The following is a 17,637-nucleotide window of genomic DNA, read 5'->3' as shown; positions in this document are numbered from 1 at the left end:
GCGGCGCGTCCTGGGGCGGCCTCCTTCTCCGGCGAGCTTCGGCTACGGGCGGCGGCAACGAGCTAGCAATTGCAGCGGTGTGGTGGCTATCTGGTGAAATTGAGGCGGCGAGGAGAGCTGTGGTGAGGTGGGGAAGAGATTGGCGTGCTCAGTTTGGACGGAGGAGTCCTCCTTTTATAGCGGCGAGAGGTGGCTGTGGCGCCCGGCTTGGTTCGCCATGGCCGCCGTCGGTCCAGGGCCGCGAAGAGCCAAGTGATGGGCGCGGAGTGTTGGCGACGTCCATGCGGTGCTGACGCGCTTGATTGTGGAGAAAACGAGGCACTACAGCGGCGGTGAGCTTGACGGGAGCTCGCGGGTCATGGCGGAAGGGCGTGGATGCTCACGTCGTCTGCGGCGTTCCCGCGGGCAAGTGGCCGTGTCCAGGCAGTGCAGGGTGCCGTCGCGCGTCTACTGGCGTTGGGCGTGAAGGCGGAGGTGACGCAGGGGCGTGGGGCGTCGTCACGCTCTGGGCGTCCAGGGTGAGCGCCATGCGCGCTCTGGCGCGGCATGGGCGAGTCCTGGGCGTCCCTGGGCGCGCGTGTGCTGACGCGTGTGAACTCGATCTTGGTCAAGGGCTGGCATGAGCTCGTCCAGGGAGGTGAGAGGGAGCCAGTGGGCATGGTGGTTCAGGCTAGAGGTGACCAGGTGAGGAGATGGCACGGTGAGGCCATGCCATGCCACGGCATGGCATGTTTGAGGTTGTTTAATTCAAACATTGGTCAGTGCAAGTGGTGAGGTTGATGTGGTGAGGTGAGAGGGAGGCTCCAGGGTGTAGTGAAGCAAGGTTGGACCAAGTCTATGGTAAAAATTGAGGTATGGGCTCAAATTGATACTCTGCCTGCCAAGTGCTCGACAGAATGCCCGCAAGAAAATTATTTTCGAATTTTGGAAATCTTTTTGGTGGGTTGTAAACAAATATCAAGTGGAGCATTTTGGTGGTGGTGGTGGTCAAAATGGAGTTGGGATGCAAAATCACATTTTGCATATGATCTTGTTTTTGTGAGAAAGTTCCAACTTTGCTTGCTTCCCATTTGAAATTGGTGATGAATTTGAGGGGGTGGTTTTGGGCAAAGTTGTAGTGCTTGATGTTGTCTTGGATGAGGTGAAAAGGTTTGACAAAGTTTAGAAATGGAAAGAAGAGAACCAGGGGCTCAAAGTGGCCATCAGACTAAAAATGGCATAAGTGACCATATTGCATGTGACTTGGAATTTGAGTTTGATTTTGGTTTGAATTGAGTTGGCTTGATTCCAAAGGTGTTAATAAGTTTTTAGTAACCCTTTACAAGTAATGGTGCAAACCAAATTGGCCTAGATTAAGTATTTGCGAAAATGGCATAGGCCTTATGTGAGAGTGAAATGGATTTTTGGGATTTCTTTTATATTTCAATTTTTATTGGCTAAGGGTGATCAAGTGATCATTGCTAGGGTTTTAGAGTGAGAGAGAACACATAAGCAAACATCATGGCAATTGCACACTCAAAATAAGTAATAAGGTGACCTATATGCATAAACCTATATGATGAGAAAAAGTTTTTGTTAACCCTGATTTTTGGATTCTTAAATTCTCTCTTGTTCATTTTGTTGAAACTTGGGATGTTACAATTTTCCCCTTTTTCAGTACCCCATCTGTAGTTACGAATCGGAACGATGAATCCAGATTTCAAAATTTCAATGAAAATTTCCGATATATCGATTGCCTTGATATTTCGGACTACATTCCGACTAATCGAGCATGAAAATAAAATTTTGTAAAAGATCTTACAAATTTAGCAAAGTCTGGTTGGAATCGTTCTGAAATTGATTTTATTTTCTTACATTTCGGTGAGCTCCCAGTCCCAGCTATTTAATTTGATCCGAGAGACCAGCTGGAGCAGCAAGTACCACACCTCTCTTTTCCTTCTAGGGTACCAAAAGGGACATAAATGTTTTGGCTTGCTAGCTCAATATATTGTGTTTTCAAAAAAGAAAAAAACGTTTATTTGCATCACAAGACAGGCACTTTTGAAGCCACTTGGACACCATCTTCTGAAAGTTACAATCTCAAATTCTCTATGTATAGCTTGCGTATATGCACATTACAAATTGATCGGCAGATGCACGCATGTACTGCATCTCCACCCAAAAGAGCCAAACAGCAGGTACCGGACGATCACCGCTGCAATCCGCCGTAGTTCCTTTTACACGGCCCTATGCACGCCGTCGATCACCGCAGTAGGTAGGCTGACTGAAGCCTGATGAGTACAGCAACCACCAACCAGCACCAGGTGCGTCTGGCAGGCAGGCAGGCAGGCCAGGTACAAAAATGTACATATGAATCTCCTGGGCAGGCTCGCGTCGATCAGCAGATGACGCAGGAGTTGGGGTCGTCCTCGGAGCTGTGCACGACGTAGCGCGGCGGCGGTGGAGGCGGGTACCAGTGGTGCGGGTACACCGGCACGACCTGATTCTTCTTGTCGGCGCCGTCCTTCTTGTCTCCGCCGGCGTCCTTCTTGTCCCCTCCGCCGGCAGCGTCCTTCTTGTCGCCGCCCTTCTTGTCGTCCTTCTTCTCCTCCTTGGCCGGGCCGACGGAGACGATCTGCGCCGTGGGGAAGAGCTTTCTGCGCAGCTTGGCCATGAGGTCTATGGGATCAACGGTGCCGATGACCGTCATCTTCTGGTCCTTCATGTCCACGGCGATCTGGTCGATACCTGAGTTCGCGATAAGTGTTTTCGTCAGAACAAATTCAGGTAGGTTCCGGTGGGTGAAAATTATATTCATTGATGATTTAAGTCTGTCCATAAGTACGGCGAAGCAGGGGGGGAACAGAGAGCTAAAGCAAGAGAGAACGGAGGAGGGATAAGAAGAAGCAGGGGAGTAGTGTATATACCTTGGAGGCCAGAGACGACCTTGAGCGCCTTCTGCTTGTGCTTGTCGTCGTGGAGGTCCAGCTTGAGCACAACCTTCTGCAGCCATTATTAGACAAAGAAAACCACATCAGCAAACCGGTCGTACATAATCAACAGCGGCAACTGAAATCAGAGAAGAACATCTCAGTTCAATCGACTGCAAGAAGTTCTCACCTTCATTGAAGCCGGCTGGGAACTGTCCTTCAACGGCAAGGAATTGCTCCGGCGGGGTTGGGCGGCGGAAGGTGCGAGCTCGGTCGGCAGCGACGGGACAGAAGGAAACTACGAGAGGGCTCCAACGAACGGAATGGAACTGGAGGCGGCGTGTGATTTGTCTCTGGCGAGCGAAGGAAGAGTAGTGGTGGTGTGGTGGAGTGAGGGAGGCAATGGATTTATAGGCAGCCAGCCGGAGGGAGGACCAGGCCGCATTTCGACGACTAGCGGCTCGGCCGGGGTTTCCGTCGGGGCCAAGGAAGCCGCGACGAAGCTTCGATCGCGTAGGATGGCGTCACAACAAATTTTGGTGGGTAACTAAATCAGGAAGATTTCGAGATTTTGGCCCGAGAAAATCAGGTGACGGATGACGCGCGAGGTCGTCGCGTCAACGGGTGCCAGTGGGCGCCGGAGAATGGCCGCGGTGGCCTCGGCGACCTGCTGCAGTGCCAGCTAGCGAGTATCATCGACCGATTGTGGGAGTGTGTTCAGACCGTCAGTTCTGTTATCCCAGGTTAGGCCTCATAGGTACTCATCGCTTCATCATTGTTACTGTACAACAGTGACGGCCAGGGACACACACCAACAGGCTACAGCCAAACACATGCAGGGTTTTTTTCTTTTCTTCAAACACAACATATACCCCTTATGAGCACTTTGGAGAGATGAGTAAAAAAAATCCTGGAGGTCTCAAAATCGACATATATAGTCACCACAACCGTCTCAATCGACAAAAACATCATCTCCAATTAAAAAATATTTTATCTTTTCTAAGACACCAAAGTATCAAATGTTAAGTTCAATCCTTAATAGCCGAAAGATACCACTGTTCCTAACCATTCAACTGCAGATTAGTTCGTTCTCACCGGGGCGAATTGACAAGAACCATTCTTGGTTCTGTGTCTCCCGACGCGGCCTGCTCTGTAGCAACCAGACGTTGTTCCATGTTATTGCCTTCCTTCCTCGTTGTCGAGCAAAGCGTCCCGGATATTTCTTTCCCCTTTTTCCTAACGGCGTGTCTTGGAATTTTGCCACCGAAGAAAAACAGTTCAAAAGATTGGTAGCCTTTCCCATGATGGATAGATACATTATGTTCTGCCTTTTCGAGAAGGCGGACGCATATATGCTTTGAACACGCCAACATACGTGCGCGGGAGAAGCCCAAGTCTACGCTAATGCGCGTGCGTAATCACCAACGATCCATTCGTCCTTCACATACACACCGATCAGTGCCTCCCTGAGTCCCTGGAGACGCAAGGATCGCCCCTAAAACGGTTTGTACGATGCAGTTGTCTGCCTTCCTTCCAATTTCTAGCTTGCTATTTTTCGCCCCTTGAAGATTTGAAGGAAATTTGCGTTGTGTGTAGTTGGTCGCATGTGAGGGTATAGTAACATGATTAGCTGTGTCCTGTGTTAACAAGAGAGCAAGAGTGGATAGCCATAACCATAAGGAGATACTTCATTAATTATAACTTTCTTAGATCCATATTAATTATCTCTGATATAAATATATCTAGATATATTTTAGATTTAGATACATCTATACTGGTAACAAGTAATATGAATCCAATGGGAAGTTCACAGTAAGTTTGTTATACAATGCAATTATCTAACCTGGCATACCAGTTGATAAGAACAAAAAGATATGGAAGATGAAAATACCGCTAAAAATTAGAAAATTTTGATGGTATTTACGTCGAGGGGAAATCCTAACCAAAGATAATGTTCTGAAACGGAATTGGCTTGGTAGTACTAAGTGTGTATTCTATCATCACAATGAGACAATTAAACACTTGTGCTTCCAGTGCCGCTTGCCTTATCTATATGGTCATGTATTCAAGTATTTTTGGATATGTATCCTCCGACCAGTGTAACCAATATCTTTGGGAATTGGCTTCATGGTATTGAACGCGGGTTTAGAACGCTTATTAGGGTGGGAGCGCTTGCCGTTATATGGTCGCTATGGCTATGCATATAACAAAGTTTTTAATGATAAGAATAGTTCCCTTTTGCAGATTATATACACATGCACTGCTATTCTTCGTTCGTGGTCTGCGCTGCAGAGAGTTGAGAACCGAGAGGTATGTACATGGTTGGAGGATACAAGCGAGCGATATTTTTTCTCTACATGCATGACATCATAATATACGGATTGGGCCACCAATATCATCTTAGGTGTTCTACAATTGCTCATGATTGATATGTAATTCACGTTTGATGTTTTTTACTTTGAGACTTTTGAGAATCCCGAACGGCTGTGTGCATCCTGATTATGCAGAGGCTGGATGTAATTGCTCGATCAAGTAATAAAGAATCCATTATCAAAAAAGAAGTAATATGAATCAAGGGGAGTAGTGTATTTTAGCTGATAGCTATGGAGTACCAATATGTCTTAGTTGTATGCGTGTGCACCGGCTGATAGGTGATAGCTACTTATGACGGATGCAACTACACATGTTCTCTTAAGTACATCTATTTGTGAGGCTCCGCCGGTGTACACACATACAACTAAGACATACTATTCCTAATCATATTTCACTAATGTGAATCAGCAACTTCTCGAGAAATGCAGTTTCACTAGTTTTACACCGCTTACTCTACACAATCAATCTCGGCGTACTCATGTTTGAGATGAAAGATAACTTAGATAACTTACATGTACATTTTCGTGAAACTGTAACAAGGTGCATAAAAACCTCTACAATAGTCTAACTGTAGATCGGTACTCTTACTTCGAAATTAGCTACATGTATGTCCATTTGTGCATCGAAACTAGCTACATGTGCGTTCGCTTGCATATATCATATGTAGTGGTGCTGTAATGTTAAAATATCCAAATTATCGTAATAATCCAACATCTAAAATAATAGTTTATATAGAATGTGCATATCTTGAAAAACTCATGGAACCTCAAAAAAATATTTTCATGATTAAACACTAGAAACAATCATCATAAATGTAATATACATTAGAAGTCAAATTAGCTCGATACTTGCAGTTTATTTGTTTTTCAAACTAAACATTGTTATGAAAAGCAATTCCACTTGTCTAAAGATTTCTCTTTCTCCACACCGGGTCCCCTCTTTCTTAGCCCACTACCAAGAAAATAGCCCTAAGCTAGTTTTCCTAGATTGCCGCCCACTCCACGACAAACCTTGGTCTAGGAGCTCAGTAGGACCAAGCCGGCGAGCCATTTGGTGCAAGGGAATTACTGATGTCACTACAAGGAACCCTTCAGTTTCATGACGCTTCAAAAACGTCACTAAATCGTCACTATAATCGGTTTGTGACGTTTTCCCAAACGTCGAAAGTTGAGCGTCTGTAATGGTTCGTAGTGACGATCTTTGTAGGAACGTCACAGATGATTGTGACGTTCTAGAAAAGTCATAGTTTTGATGATGTTTTAAAAATGTCATTATTGATCCGAACATGCAACGCCAGGTCCGACGTGGCAAAATTGTGACGGAAAAATAACATCGTTATCTCAAATCAGCTCGGTCCATTCAATTTGTTGTATGGGCCAAGCCCAGTAATGCTGATTTTTTTCATCTTTGTTGGGCCTTGTCATGTTACGAGCCCAATTCTTATTAGACCTTGACTTTTTTAGCTTCAATTTTTTTGGGCCCATTGGTTTTGGGCCTCGTTTTTTTTCGCGAGCATCTCGAATTGGGCCTTGGCCTTTTTAGGCTCCATTTTCGGTTTTTGGTCTTCGCCTTCTTTGGTACATTCCTTATCGGGCCATGGGATTTTTTGGTTGAGTTATCTCATGGGCATGGCCTTCTTGGTGTCCATTTCAGTTTTGGGCGCTAGCGTTTTTACGGTTCGGTTATTTTATGGGCTTTCCTTTTTAGCCTTTTTTAATTCCTGCTTGCTCGCATATACAAATCAAATTTTGGTTGGGCTGTAGCCTTTTAAAATTCCATATATTTCCAGACTACTTTGGGCCTTGGCTTTTTAACATACAAGAATAGCCCAACAGGGACAACATTTAAATTAGGAAATTCAGCAACTAAATATAATAAAAAAACATTGCAAATCTCCAAAATTCATAGCAACATCACAACCATATAGCAAAATGACTAGGTTCACATGTTCGCAAATTCACCAACATGTTCAACAACAAGTTCACAGATTCATCAAAATGACAACCAATTCGCAACAAAAAGGTTCCATAAAGGACAAACCTCCTAGGATATAAGACGAAGTTTCACACCAAAATGACATACGCCCTGCGGCAGCTTCACAACAAAACCCTCTGTAATTCCCAACAGAGTTGTTGTTAGCTCCAAACAAGGCCATCATGTGAGCAACCGTGGCATCATTATCTTCAGCCCGCGTGAGCAGCACCTCGTAATCCTTGTCACGTTGAGCTTGTGTGGCTTCAACTGCATCTGCCTTCGTCTTGATGGCAGCCACTTCTTCCGCTGACTTTTTCTTGATGGCAGCCAACTCCTCTTTCATCTCTGCACTTTGGTCCTGGGATCTCTTGAGCTGATCTTCCAGATCAACAACATGAGCAGATACAACAGCTGCACTGGAGGCGAACGTTTTTCACGAATGTGCTTCTTGGGCAATCCTTGGTAAGAACTTTTGAAACCACCACAATAGCAGACTTTGGCAGTGCGCCTTTTGGAGATCAGTTTCCAAAGGATGCATGTATATTCAGAAAAGCACAAGTGCAATAATGATTCACAACTGCGAAATACAAATTGTTATAATTTATACTAAATATTTTGACTTTTAATAGATCCATAAGTTACTAAAAACTTACCTAGTTTATTGTTTATAGAAACACTAAAACGTATTGTGTTTTTCAATGTGAAGGTTCACTTTACAAAATTCAGCTGCCTATCATTATAATACAACAATGGTGAATTAGGTTGCCACAATGAAAATGTTTTTTTAAGTTTGGTTTCATGAATTGTATTGAATTGCGCTCCCTCTCGAGCACAAAATACTAAGATAATGAAAAAAAAATACATTCAATACAAAATGTATGTCTCGTAGATGATCTACGAACTATATGTGTGTGTATTCTTGTCTATTTTACTATATGTAAATATACTATAGAGACTTCTATAATATATGAGTATAAGAAATATCCTACCGGCCACAACATGTACGGACAAAAGCAAATACCCACTCAGTTAAGAATATCCATGTTGGTTGTCCAATTAAGGTTGTTAGATGTAGATACCGTAGAAGAATCATATATGGAAACATCCACCATTGATAACAAACGCAACCACGATAGCACAAAAAACGACGTGTGATCACAATACCATTTGAACATATATATACACGTGGAAATACCCATATCTAAAACAAAAAAAAAGTTAGATTCTAATCCCCTAGCCCTTGTGTTTTACGACGATCTTCTCATTGTAGCTGAGATCTCTTGTTGGTGGCCTGACTCATAGAGAAAAACAGTCGTAAAACTGTGAGCGGGAAGAGGAAAGGGGTGCGGGTGATGGCGTCGAGCACAAAAAGTTAGGAAAAAAACAGAAAGAAAAACACAAGCAATAAAAGGTCATCAGATGGGCAGAAGTCGGCAACTAGGACCAATACACAACGACATTGTCTCAGCTCAACCCCGTGGTCACCATACAGGCGGACGCGAGGCAAGGATCACTGCAAAAAAAAAAAAAAAAAAGCGTACGACGCCGGTCTCACATTGCCAATGCATCCTTCCATCGTCCACTAGTTTAGTGGTTTCCCATGTTAGTTTTATTTATAGTGCATTTTGCTTGTTGTACTGTAATTTTAACACTAAAATTCAAACTTAAAAAGCAAAATACACTATAAATGAAATTTTGGCTGGATCCCACCTTGACACCTTACGTTTTCGGCTTGTCGTACGTAGAAATGATATTTGGAAGAGAATTCGTGGTGATGCAAGCGTCAACGGTCCATGAGGTTGGTGGAGAAAAGGAGTCCGTTGATCCACACATTGATACTAGCAATGCATGATGACCTAATTAATTGGCGAGTAGAAGATCAGCTCTAAATTCTCATGTGCCGGGCGAGCACACTTGCTGTTAATAATGGAGGATCGACCAATCGACACTCGGATTTGAAGGCCCCGGCACCAAACGAACTGATTAAGAAACTCAAAGATGCTGCCGGGTGACGTGCCGGATGGAATGTTGTTTTGACCCGCAATCAACAATGTATTCGGACGTCTCAATCAGATGTTAAGACTCGTGAACGAACTACTTCACCTAATGTTCGTGCATAGATTAAGCAGGTGACAACGACTCAACGAGCTGTCAGCACAGTGTGTGCCAGTGTGTGTGACTGCAGCCGCTAACGATGGATATGGATTACAAGATGAAACACTCTTGGAATTTTGTTCTTGCTGGGAAGGGAAAGCCGCGTACAGCCAGTCCAGGCCAGGCCAGCGACCGAAACGAGAAGTATGGCTCGTCAGTGCTCAAATAACAATAACTGATTCAAGTAACAATATCACATTTGCTACCTTTTTTCTTTGAACATTGGTCACTCCCCAAGGACCGAGGGTTTTCATCATTGATTAACATAGGTGTAAGTACATTTTACAAAATGGCCCTAGAAAAGCAAGAAATTATAAACAAGCCCTTACAAATTGCATAGATGACCTCAAAATATAAACATAGAAAGCAATCGAGGCCAGTTCCTTCTTCCCGGCACATCCGCTTTGCAGTGCAGTCAACCTCACTGTCCCAATTGGTGCATTGAGGCGGGAGCTCGCTGCACCGGAGCCAAAAGGGACTCCGCAGTGGCATGAAAGCCTCGAGGTTCAAGTCGAACTTTAGACGTCGACCGGAAGGAACCGTCTCCGACGCTAGCGGAGTGAGTGGCCGCCTTTCGGCCATGAAGTAGACCGATGGATCACGTTTGCTACCTGATGCAAAGTTTACCCATATGTATCCTGGATTAGAAGATGCACAAAAATGGAACATGGATTGACCGCATAAGCATCATCGGGGAATAACGTGCGTGCCCATCTTGGCTGATGACTTCAGCCAGCGCCCAGATGGCCTCCAATTCACCGTTTCGTGCTTTCCATTTCTTTCAGGTCATATGATAGCATTGTACCTCACCGTCAATGATATTAATGCAGCTCTCGACCCTTCTAAAACTTTCCCTTGTTAAATGAAAGACATGAAAAATTCAGTCCACTAGCTTCCCGGCCTCACCACCTTTTGCTAAGGACTGCACCCCACATGTGTCCGATCGGTCAAACCCGTGGATTAGTGTTTGTGAAGGAGATATGCCCAAGAGGCAATAATAAAAGTGGTTATTATATATCTTTATGTTTATGATAAATGTTTATATACCATGCTATAATTGTATTAACCGAAACATTGATATGCAGTACATGAATGTATCTGTAATGTGCATATAGAGAAGAACCACAGTAAGAACAACTATGCATAGAGTTTTTGGGATTATAAGTTTCAGAATAAACTGTCCAAGTGGTCTCAAAACTACATGTCTTGTGATGCAAAAAACTTGTGTAGACTAGAGCTCCATGCAACTATGCAAGCCATCCAAGTTTACTGTATTATGCATCCATCCCGTCTCTCTGATGAACTTAAATATGTAGGAACTCACCGAAATTTCTGAAATTTATAAAGAATTTTGGAAAAATTACCACCATGTTTTATTGAAGTTGTATTATCTTTTACTCAAATTCCATTTTGACTTTGGATTACTTGGAATGTAGCCTGGAATTACAAGGCAGGTATCCATAAATCTGAAATTTTTATTGAAATTTTGAATACTGTATTCAAGGTTGATTCATAACTTCTGATGAGGTGCTGAAAAGGGAAAACAAAAAAAATGCAGATTGGTTGGTTTGGGACAGGATCATGAGAGCTACATTGACCGGAGGTGTCGAATTTCGTGATCTTCCTCTTACAACGTGACCGGTCAGCCTTGCCATTTATGTGCGACAAAAGTCCCCGAATAGTAACATACAGTTATATTATAGGACTATCATCTGTAATGTGTATTAACCGAAACATTGATATAGGACTATCACCGATGCAACCCGTAGTACCTATACACGGCCATTCATAAGTCATAACGCACGCCGTCGATCAGCGCAGCAGGTAGGCTGATGAGTAGAGCAACCACCAACCACTAGCAGGCTAGCAGCCACCAGCAGGCAGACCCCATGGATCGACAAGCGGCGATCAGCAGATGACGCAGGAGTTGGGGTCGTCCTCGGCGCTGTGGACGACGTAGCGCGGCTGCGGCGGCGGCGGGTACCAGTGGTGCGGGTACACCGGCATGACCTGCTGCGTCTTGTTGGCGCCGGCGGCGGCGTCCTTCTTGTCGTCCTTCTTGTCCCCTCCGGCGGCGGCGTCCTTCTTGTCGTCTTTCTTCTCCTCCTTGGCGGGGCCGACGGAGAGGATCTGCGCGGCGGGGAAGAGCTTGCTGCGCAGCTTGGCGACGACGTCGACGGGGTCGACGGTGCCGATGACCGTCATCTTCTGGTCCTTCATGTCCAGGGAGATCTGGTCGATGCCTGAGGGGCGGGTACGTTGTTTTCGTCAGATGGAGAATTCAGAGCTACCCGAAGCAGGGCAAGGAGGCAAGGACGTAACCACCAGGAAGCAGAAGCAGGGGAGTAGTGTATATACCTTGGAGGCCAGAGACGAGCTTGAGCGCCTTCTGCTTGTGCTTGTCGTCGTGCAGGTCCAGCTTGAGCACAACCTTCTGCATCGTTGGAGAAAGAAACAAAATCAGCAACCAGCAGACCAGCAGCAATCAGTGGCTGTGGAAATCAGAAGTGAATTCGCAGTTGAGTCGACTGTAAGAAGTAGCGCTCACCTTCATCAGGCCGACCTAGAATTGAATCAGAATTGATCCTTCAACGGCGGCGTATCCGTCTTGTCGCAGCGACTGGGCAAGGTGGAACGAAATGGAAGGAGCTCTGTGTGTAAGAAAGAAACCGTAGTTACTAGTTCGGGAGTGCAGTGTGATGTGGGTGGGAGAGAGTGTGGCTGGCGAGCGTGCGTATTTATAGGCAGCCAGCTGAACCGGGTGGTGGCATGGCAGGGCCGGACCGGACTGACTGCAATTGGACCGTCACGAAGACGCTTCCGTCGGGGCCAAGGAAGGCGGCACGAAGCTTCGATCAGGGTGGAATTCATCTGGGCTGTATTGTACGGTGGAGAGGAAGAAGGTTTCGAGATTCTCGTCCTGGTTCGGTCGCTTTCCGTGGGTTGGCTGGCCGTTTTGGGTTAGAGCCGTGTGTGCTTGGAGGTGTGGGACGTACGGATGACGCGCGCGGTCGTCGCGTGATCGCGTCAACGGGACTGGGCCTGTGGGTCGTCGCCGTCGTCGTCGTCGTCGTGGTGGTGAACGATCGATCCGCCCAGCTAGCGCATTGGGAGCTACTAGCTGATCGATCTGCTACCGGAGTGTGTTCAGACTGTCACTACTGCTATGATCCCAGGTTCAGGCTAAGCAGTAATCATCACTTCAGCGTTATTGCAACAGTGACGGGCGGCGACAGCCACCTGACGGCACGCAGTCATCATGTTAGATAATTAGGCGATAATTTCAAGATTAATTAAGAATACTCCTTCCATTTTTATGTACAAGGCCACTAACTATTCCGAACCACGGGAAGTCATGTTGGATATTAGGCAATAATAATTTCAAGATTAATTTCAGAATACTCCTTCCATTTTTATGTACAAGGCTACAAACTGCTCCAAGCCAAAACGTTGACTAATATTTTGATCGATATAAGATAAGTTATATAACATCAAAAACATATATTTAAAAAACATCTTTCATATATGAATCGAATGGTATACTTATGCTCACTTATAGCTTATATTATGTTGGTCAACGTCGCCGTCCCCACTAAAAACGCTGGCTCCCCGGGCACATGTCATAGACGGGAGCCAAAAATTAGAAGGTGCAAAACTTGTATTATTTGATTTTTCTAGATTTGATTAAATAATTTGTATTTAGGTCATTTTTTAGCAATTGCAGGTAACAATGGACCTTGTGTACCCGCGGCAACGAACTGGATGCATAGCAAGTCGTTCCACATGATATAGCTCTAATATTTGAACAAATTAATCAGCCGCCAACAACGGCCAGGAATAGGTAAGATGGAAGAATGGTTCCGTGTCTTGGATTCGGCCTGCGGTCGCCCTCGATCGAGAGCCGTGTCTTGGGGATTTCCTTTCCCTTTTTCTAAAGGTTTCTTGGAATTTTGCCACAGAAGATAATCAGTCCAAAACCTAGCAAGCCTTTTAGATAAAGCTCAAAACTTGTTCTGCTTTTTTGGGAAGGCATACGTATGCCTTTGTTTTTTTTTTTTTTTTTTTTTTTTTTTTTGCGAAAAGACGTATGCTTTGAACGCGCCCGTACGTGCGCGGGAAAAGCTACCAAGTCCAAGCTATAGTGCGTGCGTACGTAATCAGCAACGGAACCATCCATTCATCCTGTACACACGCACAAATCAATACCTTGCGAAGCAAAGATCATCGCCAAAAGCAGGAGTCCGTTAATCTACACCCTGATAGCTACTCCTACCTGGCAAGGCATGATGACCTGAAACATTGAATAGAAGATCAGCTCTAAATTCTCACGTGCCTGGCGAGCACACTTGCAGTTAACCACTAGTAGAAAATAGGCCTAATGTCGCGGGCCGTAAGAGGCTTTTGTCCTGGCCAGCCACCCGGGACAAGGGATGCGGGACAAAACGCCCAGCCTTTTGTCCCGGACCAGTTACCAGCGGGAGTCCTCCTCTTCTTGCTCGTCATGGAGGCGAGAAGGAAGGAGGGTTTGGTGGCTGCGGCGGCCGGCGGCCAAATCTGCGGCATGGGAGAGGTTCTTCTTCTCTCGGGAGGTTCCTCACGCCGGCGATTCCGTCGGTGTACTCCATGGCTGAAAGGCGGCCACTCCCACCTCTGGCGTCGGCGACGGTTTCTTCCGGTCGGCGTCTGAAGGTCGTCTTCAACCTACAAGCTTTCATGCCAATGCGGAGGCCCTTTGGCTGAGCTCCCGCCTCACTGCCCCAAGTGGTTCCGGCCCCAGCATGGGCGGATCTACAGGGTGGCCAGGGTGGTCCATGGACCACCCTGGAATTTCAGTTCAGCCCATATACCATATAGGAAAAACAAAATTGAGAAAGCCCATTAGGCCATTTTCCGCCCTGAGCGCATGTCCTCCCTTCGCTTTGTTTCTTCGACCCGAGCGATTGAGCGAGACAACCACGAACGCCACGAGCCTCCTCGTCGTCTCCTGTCACTCTACCCTACGACTGCAGCCAGCACGCCACCTTCCGGCCGCCGATCTTCCTCCCCCGAAGCTTCCAGGTCCCCGCTAGTCCCCCTGCCCAGCGCCTCCCCTAATCCCCTTCCCTTCCCCCGAACCCTAGCGGCAGAGAAGAAGGCCGTCGGCGCCCCATGAGCTTCTGGCGTGATGGTGTTTGTCCTGCACGTCTCCGGCGGCATGAGGAAGACCAGCAACACTGCATTCCAAGTTGCAAGCTGGACTAGCCGACTAGGTACCTTCAACTCAAAATTGTACAAATTTTACAACTTATTTGCAAATTAAAACTGATTGATTGTTTAGGATTGATGACCAATGAATTATAGCCAATTACTAAAATAGTTAAATAGATTGAACAATTTTGCTGTAGAAGTTTTGAAGAATGAAGAGGACCGGAGACAGGGCATCGGTGCCAAAGGCGACGATTGCGTCTCTTTTTTGGAAGGCAAATAAGAAGGCTTCTCCTTCAAACCCAAGATGAAAAATTGATAACCCAAGATTTGATATACCTTAAACTACAACTTGATAACTATATTGATGACATGAGAAAAGATAAAACTTCAAAGGCCTAGAAAACCTTTTTGATATATCGGTTAAGCTTGTAGAAACAAGGAGTCATATATTTCATAATTTGGTGTACTTGCTTTAGTATGTTGATATTGCTCTATTTGTGTTAGAAAAATCAAATGTGGACCACCCTGCTTTGAAATCTTAGATCCGCCACTGGTCCGCGGTGACGGTGAGGCTGGCTGCACTGCGATGCGGATGTGTGGGGAGAAGGAGCTGGCCTCGATTGCTTTTCTTGTTTATCTTCTGAGGTCATCTGTGCAATTTGTAAGGGCTTGTGTGTAATTTTTTACTTTTGTGAGACCCTTTATGTAAAATGTACTTCCACCGCTGTTAATCAATGAAATCTCTCGGTCCTTGGGGACCGACCCCTGTTGGAAAAAAAGTAGTACGTTACTACCTGATTCACATCGAGTTTGCTTATATATCGACGCTTCATCAGGGAATGCATGCATGTTGGCATGTTGGCTGATCTCGAACCCGCATCCGAATGGCCTCCTGCTTACACCATCCAAACAGATGGAGGGGTTCAATAATTCGTCTGCCCCTTTGGCATTTTGGAAAGGCCAGCCTGCCTACGTACGCAACTATGCATTACGCTGCATCGATCGTATCCCGATCGGTTAAAACCGCCGATCAGTGCGTGCGCGCGTAAGCAGCAGCGTCGCAGGAAAAAGAAACGATGGTGACTCGCCCGAAAGCGATACCTTGAATAAGCGACACCTAGCAGACTTGCCAGCGACAGGAATGCCATTGGCGTAGCATCGTTATTATCTTTTCTGTCCTAAGCATCTGCAGCGGCCGATACATTTTGAACATAATTTGTATCTGTTTGCGTCGAGTAGGGACACAAAAAATGATTACATGTCCGTATACGTCTGGTTCTTCCCCAACAGCAGTGCCATTTTTTTGACCAAATCGAGCCCGCTATGCATTCATTATTGAGGAGAGAGAAGAAAAAGACGTCTTTTAGTGGCCATGATTGGCCAACATATGGGCAGGGCATTAATTAAGGAATGGGAGAGAGGGACATCGCATGCAAAACAGATGCGCGGACGTCGTCCACACAGACGCATTCCACGTAAATTTGGTTCGAAATGCGTCTACGCGGACAGATCAGTCACTATGCGTCGGGCAAAGGTACAGACGGATTTGTTTGACCGCGCGGACGCAAATTGTCATTTTACGTCCGTTTGCATAATAAGTGACTCTATTTTATTTAGATGCCTATATGTATATGAACGTAATTTAATATACAGATATACCTTTTTATCTCGAATTTTTGTAAGTCACTTACTTTGAAACGGAGGAAATATTACGGTGACAGAGCCACGGTACATGCATGGGTGGAAGCAAAGTAAACCGTTACACTCTCCAATCACTGGTAGAAAAATGGCCTTTAGTCGCGGTTCATAGCGGGCTTTAGTCCCGGTTGCTTACGAACCGGGACTAAAGGTGACCTTTAGTCCCGGTTTGTAACACGAACCGGGACTAAAGGCTATTTCGTTAATTTTTTTTAATTTATTTGGGTTTCTAATTATTTTTCACTCCCTTTTTTTTTTCTATTTTTTCAGAATTTCTATTATTTCAGTTATTTGCATAGTTTAGTGTCTAACTACAATTATCTCTAGTCAAATTACTTACTCGTGGTCAAACTTCCCGCTCGGTCACCCATCCTCCCACTACTCTAGTACTAGCACACTTAACTTCCGAGTTCCATTCCGTCCCGCATCCAAGTGCTTCGTGCGCATGTATGTGATACTAGTATCATATCAATCATATTAACATGTTGGTTGATGTCACATTTCTTTATTGTTTGAATTTCAAATAAATCTTTTAATAAACAAAAGTAATGATGTAATAATAATCTTGAATAAATAAATAAACATTAACTTTTTAATTTGTATTATTTCTATTTTTTAATATTTTAATTTTTTAAATATTTATTTTTTTGACAAACCCAAAACCTAAAAATTTGAAAATCTAAAAATTGATTAAAAGTAATAGTAATCTTTATGCAGGATGCAATTATTAATTTTAATTTTTTGAAAAATTTAAAAAATATAAAATCCGTAATTTATAGCAAAAACTAAAATCTTCCTGCTTTCATATTTTCATTTGGAATTTTGAGAATCTAAAAATTGGCTAACCGGGTAGACCCCGGTGAATTCGGATATAACTTTTTCCCACGATCATTTTGATATATTATACGTTTTTTTCCGACGTCGTATGCAAAAGTTAATGCGGTTTTACCATTTTCCAAACCTTTTTTGCAAAAAAAGTGAAAATTCGAATTTCTTAATTTCACCGAATAGTAGGTTGCATAACATACAAGAATCTGAAAACATTTTATTTTTTGAATTTTCTATTATTTTCTTTTGTATTTTACAAAGCAAAAAAAGGCGATCCACGGGAGGGGGGGGGGGGGTGAAGGGTGCGTGGGGAGTAAAAAACCCGGAAAAACCTTTAGTCCCGGTTGGGGACACCAACCGGGACTAAAGGGTACCTTTAGTCCCGGTTGGCCTGGCCAACCGCGACTAAAGGCCTTCTGCCAGGCCTGAGGACGGCCAACCGCGACTAAAGCCCCTCCCGTCTACCAGCTGTCGACCGAGCCCGCTGGGCCCAGACCTTCGGTCGCGGGTCGCC

General features: G+C 44.9%; 2 protein-coding genes across 3 annotated transcripts; both read right to left on the bottom strand.

The window, feature by feature from the left end:
* Positions 1–2,062: 2,062 nt before the first annotated feature.
* On the bottom strand, positions 2,063–3,309 carry LOC127336674 (heavy metal-associated isoprenylated plant protein 39). Its single transcript, XM_051363518.2, has 3 exons — positions 3,100–3,309; positions 2,907–2,982; positions 2,063–2,727 (listed from the first exon to the last, which is right to left on the bottom strand). Exons 1-3 carry the CDS (start codon positions 3,103–3,105, stop codon positions 2,378–2,380), a joined length of 432 nt encoding a protein of 143 aa, XP_051219478.1. The 5' UTR covers positions 3,106–3,309; the 3' UTR covers positions 2,063–2,377.
* Positions 3,310–10,973: 7,664 nt separating this feature from the next.
* Positions 10,974–12,139, bottom strand: LOC127336675 (heavy metal-associated isoprenylated plant protein 39). 2 transcript variants are annotated; one of them, XM_071826811.1, is made up of 4 exons: positions 11,959–12,139; positions 11,769–11,844; positions 11,505–11,653; positions 10,974–11,465 (listed from the first exon to the last, which is right to left on the bottom strand). In XM_071826811.1, the coding sequence occupies exons 1-4, from the start codon at positions 11,962–11,964 to the stop codon at positions 11,319–11,321; spliced, it is 378 nt and encodes a 125-aa protein (XP_071682912.1). In that variant the 5' UTR covers positions 11,965–12,139; the 3' UTR covers positions 10,974–11,318. The 2 variants fall into 2 exon arrangements, with proteins under 2 accessions (XP_071682912.1, XP_051219480.1); XM_051363520.2 differs by having other exon boundaries at positions 10,974–11,653.
* Positions 12,140–17,637: the final 5,498 nt, after the last annotated feature.

The sequence above is a fragment of the Lolium perenne genome, chromosome 2 (assembly GCF_019359855.2).
Source record: "Lolium perenne isolate Kyuss_39 chromosome 2, Kyuss_2.0, whole genome shotgun sequence".
Taxonomy (NCBI): domain Eukaryota; kingdom Viridiplantae; phylum Streptophyta; class Magnoliopsida; order Poales; family Poaceae; genus Lolium; species Lolium perenne.
This window is presented reverse-complemented; position numbering and strand designations above follow the sequence as displayed.